Source organism: Branchiostoma floridae, chromosome 10 (genome assembly GCF_000003815.2).
Source record: "Branchiostoma floridae strain S238N-H82 chromosome 10, Bfl_VNyyK, whole genome shotgun sequence".
NCBI classification, from domain to species: domain Eukaryota; kingdom Metazoa; phylum Chordata; class Leptocardii; order Amphioxiformes; family Branchiostomatidae; genus Branchiostoma; species Branchiostoma floridae.
In genome coordinates this window covers 11,047,906-11,055,428 of record NC_049988.1, presented here as the reverse complement: position 1 = coordinate 11,055,428, position 7,523 = coordinate 11,047,906, and the positions used below count along the sequence as shown (strand labels likewise).

Sequence of the window (7,523 nt, the reverse complement as noted above, 5' to 3'; positions counted from 1 at the left end):
TGTAGCAGTGAGAAGCAGATGCAGCCATTTTGCTATGATGATGGTGTCTGGTAGACAACGAAACGTTGGAGGTGAGTACTACTTTGGTTGTGTTTCAAGAACTTTACTATATTGAACAATATCTCTGTCTTCACAGGTAATCAAAACGACGTGTACGGGTCTATAAACTTACAATGTCCAGGTTTGTGTTTTCGATGACCTTGAGCAGAAGGTCAATCCTAGTTTCCGCAGTGAAGATGAAGTCATCGTCCACCCAGAGAAAATAGGGCGTGGTCACCTGGGAGACGGCCAAGTTCCGGCCAGCGAACCAGCCCTGTAACAAGGCAACATAGTTGGTGAACGATTTGAACACTCAGTTACTTTTTTTAACGAGATTGTTCAAAGCAAGGTCATCAGACCAATTCAAGGCAATGAACTAAGAAGTTGGAAGTAATTGTGCATGGAGATAGCGGTGGACATTTGTATGAATAAAATGAAAAATTACAACTGGATGCACCCCAAGACAGAGGCACTGCTTCCATACCTTATTAAACGGCATGGTGTAGTGTTCTATGTTTTGACCTTCGACCTTTTCGGGATGTTCGCTGTCGTCTGCGATGATGATGGTGATGGTGGGGTAGAATTGACGCACGCTGTCAATCATATGACGTAACTTGTCGTATCTTAGGAACGTCTTCGTCGCTACTGTCACCTTGGAGGCGATGTCATCTAAAGATGGAAAACGGAAAAAGCAAAAGGTGAGGTGTTGTATGATACTTTTTGAGTAGCGAGTGCAGTCTGTTTTTGTTATTGGGTGGGCCGACTACTCTTTCATCGCAGGGGCTGAAGTGCGAGGACATTATAAAAATAGGTGGGGCCAAATGGCAAGGTCTGGAGCGTGCTGCCATTCAGGTGACATCAATACGACAGTAATTGCCCCAGGTGCGGCCATAGGAATGTAGGATTGAACCTCTCACACCGGGAAGGACCCCTACTCTTTTCGATAAGTGTGGTGGGACCTTTAAGTTAAGACATCAGTACAAAATGTAAATTTGAAACCAACTTTCGCTTCGTTTAACTGTGTTAATAATGCACCGACAAATCGTCTATATCTACTTACCGTCAACGTAGTTAAATGCCTGAAGCATGGGTTTATAGTGAATCTGAATCGGGATTACCCCCACGAAGCCACCATATCTGTACTCCACTGTAGAAGAATAGTAAAGGGCATTATTAAAACCACAAGTATCAGAAAAAAATACATTTCACAAGACCAAGATATGATATAATATCTTAGAAGAAGATTCATTTCTTCAAGCTGGGAAGTATAATCTTCTTCAACAGTTACATGATTAGGGGTTGATGACCCGCCCCGCGGTGTACATGGAGTCACAAGGCCTCATTTGCTACAACTACCAAATAAAATCATTGAGTGAGCGAAGTCACAAAAACCTCACGAATTGAACTTATTGTTAACAACAGCGGCACTTGTATGATGACATCACGGCGTCATGACGTCATCAAACGGAGACTTCTGGTAGGTCAACGTCATCAGTGGCTGTATGATAACGGGTTTTATTACTTTCGTACCGTAGTCCACGGTGTCGGGATCGAAGTACGTGTTGGTATAGACGATGAACTGCAGCTGTCTGTTCAGATGAGTCAGCTCATCGGCAGTCAGGGACAGGTACGTGCTTTCTGCACCATCCACTGCAACTCCCGGTACGTCCGCTAGGGTCGTTAGCACCCCCAACCTGGCGATGAATTCCACCTGGGAAATGGAAAAGATCGGCCTGAGTTACATGGTTTGAAGTTGTAAAGTTATTAGATATTTGTACCCATTGTATATAAACTTTCAAGTAGCCTTATCTTTCATCACCAATGAATCTTATGCACATTGTATGGTTTGTATATTGCTCCTAATTGTCAAGTTTTTGTACTGTTATGTTTGTTGATAAGGAAGAGTTCGCTACAATGGACCTGTATGTTGTCAAGCTAATTGTGGACCCGAATAAAGTCAAGTCCTAAACGGCTACCCCGGGCCTGGCACAACGGAGGATTAAAAAGGACTTGGTTGTACTTAAACCCTAGGAACCAGGCGTTTACCCAGGACCGACAGAGAATCTTTTCTAGGCCGGCAAAAACCCCCGGCATGACAAATCGCCGGTGTGCTTATCTAAGGTCCTCGGGGAGCCCTGCCTTGGCTGCCGAACAGATTCTCTGCCGGCCCTGGCTAAAAGTCTGGTTTCCAGGGTATACGGCACTTACAGTATATGTTGCCACCTTCTCGTCTGGTATACGCAGTTTTAACCCTGGAATGATGGTGCTTTTCCTAGGCTGGACCCGTAGCCCCTGTGTGGGGTAGCTGAGGGGAGACCGACCGTCCGCAAACAGCAATGGAGTCTGAGGAGGCGCCCTGTACAACAACAAGTGGTCCTGATGTTCGTTTTCATCATGCTGAAGGTGGTATTTCACTGCACTTGGGGCACCGCTGCGGCACTGCGGGGCTCGTTCACTGCGGCACTGTTGTGTTATTTGAGCCGATTTTTTTTATAATTTAGATATTGTGTAATACGTAAAAGTAGACTTATAAGGCAACAAAATACACAAAACGTAAGAAAATTCGCCCTTTACATGAAATTCATTGAGTAATCTTTCGAACCCCGCAGTGCCATAAGTGCAGTGAGATACCACCTTATGATCCATACTGTTTAAAACAGCATGGATAGATTACAGCCAAGGCAGAAATGTATTACAAAGTATCAATCAGATCATCATATCAGCTTAGAAGTAGGAAATAGCTACATTTGGGAGTTAGAGACTTCGTCTACTAACCTATGTAACAGATACAAATTGCCGATTCTCAGTGAATATGAAAATACATGTACTTTGGAACCCCATACCTTCGCCAATTGACTTGAGCCATCACAACTGATGTGGTATGTGTGTTTGTGATATGCATAGCCTTCCTGGTAGGTAATTTGCATACGAAGGTCACGCGTTGTGTGACCCCAGAAGGGTAGTCAGTATGTATGGGGCATTATTGGCGTGCGAAACAAACTTGACTTGGTTTTGTATCAAGCTGAAGATTTGCAGCACCTTTGTTTGAGTCTGTCCCTCTCCCTGTATTTCCTGTTGACGACATCCCTGAGTTCCGTCTGGTTGAAGACGGCGGACAGGTAAGCTGAGGACGGCGGGTGGTAGAAGGGGTGCAGAGTGAGCTTTATCAGGGGGTTCTCGTCTGGACACGAACAGTTCTTCTCATTCGCAACCATTCTGTGGGAAAACGGATATGTTGAACACACTACGGTTTACCTCAAAATAGCCTGATTAAATCTCGCTTATAGCAGCCCGCCCAACATCAGCCGGCCTCCTCCGCGGTGAGGCGCCAGTTACAGCCCTGGACAGCAGAGTTTGTGTCACCTCAAGATATATTATATTCAGTAAGTTGCTTGCTTCATCGTCCTTTTCAAAGTTAACCCTAGCGTTTTTTCTGGTCTTTTCTGTACAGTTATCATCATCCTGCTGTCTATAGGTAAGCCGTATTTTTGCATGTTGCATCTTTACATATAGATTTATACAAATTCTGCAAAGTTGTAACAATTTGAGATCGCGTGGCGCAATAGGTAGCGCGTTGGGCTCAGGCCCTGGGTTCTAAACTTGTCGTGTCACCGATCTTGTGCCCTTGAGAAATGTCACGACTTTCCTCACTTCACTCAGGTGGAAAAGAGTACATAGCTTCTGCTTGGGACACACCTCGGATAGGATGTTAGATGGAGGCCCAGTGTTTGGGGAGAGCCACGCCCCCACACGTTAAAGAGCCCACCACACCTTTCGAAAAAGAGTAGGGGCATACCCCGGTGTAGATGGTACAACTCCTTCCGTCTGGAGTTGGTGATTCACCACAAATCACCCGGATGGAAGCCTGGCGAACCTCCGTCTCGTATTAGCCCAACGGTGACTACGGTGATTTTTCGCGCTATCTCATTATTTTTTGCACTCTGCATGGGATGTCATCCATAAAATTAACTTGCTGTGGCCTAATGTCAATGGATACAAACTTACTGTAAGACCTCCTTCTTCATGGCGAACGGTACGTCTTGAAGATCGCCCCCCTCCCAAGGAAACTTGGTATCTTCCGCAGCCTTGCCCTTCCTCCATGCCGCGGGGATGTACCTGAGGTCAGCTGGAGCCCGAACCGTCCTCATTAAGAACAGGTTAAAGGTCATCATGACGACAAAGACGGACAGGCAGGCCCCAAACAGCACCCTCAGCATTGCCCGGTGTTTGCAGACGGTTACTGAAAGTAAAGAAAGCTTGAATGCAAATGAGGACCTCATATGCATATAAATTATCAGAAAATTTGTTTAAAGCCTTCTTTCTGAACATAGACTGTGTATGTCCAATCATTTGGGTTGAGATGATGAATTGATATTAATCATGCACATGAGAAACTTATTTGCATAATTCATGACAGACACTATTAATACACCAGTAGTAAAGGTATATATCATGTAGTATGAAGTCGTGGAACTCTAGTTTCCCATGAAGTGTAGTCCACTGAGAAAGCAAGGTGAATATTGTGTCGATGTAAACATTAAATGTTTACATCAACGAAGTAAACATTAGATGTTTACATCAACACCACGCCGACTGCACTTTGTATCGGTGTGTCATCTTGTCACTCCTAGAAGCATGCTGTTCCAAAACTCGCACAATGCACTATTGACAAAGCATTTAGATGCTGTTATTACTTATATAGAGACAGGTACTGGCCTTGAAACGCGTTCAGTATACATATGGCTTCCTCACGCCGTGCCTTCCGCATATAAATTCTCTGTGCAACTTTTCCTTGCCCTTCAGTGCACCTGACTTCAACAACAGCTTAGCCACTAATGGAATTTGGCGTTCGAAAACTACCGGCTCGGTCAGTCACTTGTTTGTCTGCAATTTAGTGGTTAAACCAATTTTTCTAGTTAGTTGTACTTGTATTAAATTGTTCTGACTAGTTCATTATAGTGACGCTGAAGAAGAGTGATGGATGTTGCTCGAAACGTCCGGAAGTAAATATCCGTTTTTATCCAGTTGTAGAGATTGAATTGTATTTGAATATTGCTTACCTGGATGTCTAACCTTCAAAAACGTCTGCAATTTATAAGTTAGAGTTCCTTAAAATACCATAAAATCACATTGGATTCATAAAAAGTCCAAATTTGCTTTGAGACGATGTTCCAATCAATAAAAAGTTTGTAGGATTTTGAATAAGGGGACGGAAATAGCCGTCTAGAATTACGATAATAACCCAGCGGCCATCTATAATTCAACGTAATGCGATCTCACGCGTTCGAATGTGAATAGTTGTCAGACATTTCAGACATTTTAGTCCACCGCTTTGCTGGATGCAAACTTACATGTATATGATAAATAAGGCCCAGTCACATAGATTATATAGACGAACTTCTTTCCTGCTCAAGAGTATTTTCTTTTTTCACAATTCTAAAAGTCTGCACCCGCCCATAAGTGACCGTAAACAAACTGGTAACCTTGCGTGTTACATATATACTTTGAAAGCAACGCATGCTATTTGGGTGGAGAAGATGATCTTTTTTTTGCAAATGACCATATGACGCGATATGACCAGATTCGAATTCCGGTAGCCATGTTAATCTTGTCTTTCAATGGTTCCCACACCGGGAATCGAACCCGGGCCTTGGCGGTGAGAGCGCCAAATCCTGACCACTATGAAACACAGTCTTAAGGGTGGCTCCCGGGAACTCCGGCCACCAGGTCACACACCCTACAACACTGTCATGACAAGACCACCGTGTGTTCTCGTCTTTTGTTTACCAAGCCATGGAAAGGAAGGTACACTAACCTGCGCGTGGACTCATGTTGTTCCCACCTGTTTCGTGCCGTGTCTGTGGCTGGAATGAGAGTCACTGCAGCTGAAGGATTGGACCAGTAAACTTATTACTAGTAAACTTGATTAATTCTAAACGCATTACTGCCAAGGCAACGCGGATCACTGCCCAGGTGGAACAAATATTCAAAATGGCGACGTTACAAGGCGTCCTGTAGCCTCAACCAGGCTCCGCGCATCGGCGGTGTGTAAGTAGAAAGTGGACAAACAGTGTCAATAGTAAGTATTAAGCCAGGTGAGTTGGCCGGCCAGAGGAGTTACTTCCTCCGTTGAGGCGAAATAAGTCCTCTGACCGGCCGACACCCCTAGCGTACTATTGACTCTGTTTGTCCAATTTCTCCTTACAAGTTAGACCACCGATCCGCGGAGCCTGGTAGAGGCTAGCCGCTAGACGCCCAGAGCTGAAGAAAGTTTTGTAAGGTAACGTAAATATACATATATATATATAAATACATTCGACTTGTATATAATTAGAGCTATTCATAGTACAATGCTAAACTTTCTTCCGACACAAAGGTATACACGGATCAAATCTTTAAAGACCACTGTTGCCTTTTTCAGGATCAATACTGATAACCAATACTATATCTAGACTATAATTGGTCAAATGTGCCAGGATGATTATAACGCCCACCGTCTCTGTTCAGTGTTGGCTGGAGTGGCCTGATGACCCACTTTATACCTCTTACCTGACCTGTAATTCAATATTGGAGGACAAGTCAGTAAACTGGAGGTTGTCACGGTCCATTTCCAATAAAAACGCTTTACAATGAAAACGGTATACCGTCATGCGACGAGTCGCTACGGTGACGGTTGACACACAGGCCGTCAGTGGAGCAGGACATTAGTATTGCGTGCGAATTAAAGATCCATTTTCTGTGCCCAGGGTCCACAATAACCATAAAACTATATAGATGCTCCCTGCTGAACTGTGCCAGGAGTTTTGAAAGCTGAATTGACCCTCTAGACGAATATTTTCGGCTTGCAACAGTTCATACCTGAATGCCGTTTATGTTTTTAACGTTTACTATCCGCATTTTCCTTCGTGAGACCAAGGTTATATACGTCCTTGGTGTGACGCCGTCGCGTATGGTACGCGCCCAGCAAAGAGGATGAGGCACATGTAATGATGTACAGTGAATACCCAGGCTTGAACTCGGCTTCCGTCCTTTTACCTCGCCGCGCTGGTGCAGGGAAGCGCAAGCCGGGCACGTTAATGGGGTCATAGGAGAACACCAAAGAAGTCATTGGTGTGGCAAGTGTCATATTACGTTGGACGGTCAGCAGAACACGTGACCCTGGGTGCGTCCTGACGTCAGCTTGACCACTCCCCGCCGCGCTTGCTTGGCCCCGTCTCCAGTTAATTTGAAAAAAAAGTGTCTACTCTAGTCTAAAGCTAGTAAAAGCTAACTCTAGATCCTGGGTTATTGGGTTCGACTCCTCTTTCGAGAAAAATCTTCAGCTTGATACAAAACCAAGGCAGTGGAAGACGAAAGATCCCACCTTTTCTATTATGTGTGGGTTTTGTGATGTTAGAAGGAGAACGGTTTTCTTTATGTCCGTGAATGTGAGGGAGTTTGGGTGGAATTTGATGGCCTCTTCAAACAGCTCTTTCTTTCGTGAT

The 7,523-nt window shown here is 44.5% G+C and overlaps 2 protein-coding genes across 6 annotated transcripts in view; one reads left to right on the top strand and one right to left on the bottom strand.

Moving 5' to 3' along the window:
• Positions 1-7,523, top strand: part of LOC118424537 (trichohyalin-like) — a 565,429-nt gene that overhangs the window by 396,595 nt on the left and 161,311 nt on the right. The gene's annotated exons all lie outside the window — the stretch shown is intronic.
• The window catches only part of LOC118424548 (beta-1,4 N-acetylgalactosaminyltransferase 1-like), a 12,887-nt gene that overhangs the window by 3,998 nt on the left and 1,366 nt on the right, over positions 1-7,523 (bottom strand). Inside the window, exons 1-10 of one of the 5 annotated variants that reach the window (XM_035833163.1) lie at positions 6,898-7,134; positions 6,534-6,593; positions 5,855-5,924; positions 4,045-4,279; positions 3,079-3,255; positions 2,248-2,395; positions 1,570-1,750; positions 1,100-1,186; positions 524-708; positions 173-313 (exon numbers count right to left, since the gene is read on the bottom strand). In XM_035833163.1, coding sequence (XP_035689056.1) covers positions 173-313; positions 524-708; positions 1,100-1,186; positions 1,570-1,750; positions 2,248-2,395; positions 3,079-3,255; positions 4,045-4,279; positions 5,855-5,870 — 1,170 coding nt within the window. In that variant the 5' untranslated portion in view covers positions 5,871-5,924; positions 6,534-6,593; positions 6,898-7,134. Of the gene's footprint in view, positions 1-172; positions 314-523; positions 709-1,099; positions 1,187-1,569; positions 1,751-2,247; positions 2,396-3,078; positions 3,256-4,044; positions 4,280-5,854; positions 6,130-6,533; positions 6,594-6,897; positions 7,135-7,523 lie in introns of those variants that run through there. The other 4 variants (XM_035833164.1, XM_035833162.1, XM_035833166.1 and 1 more) reach the window with 4 other exon arrangements.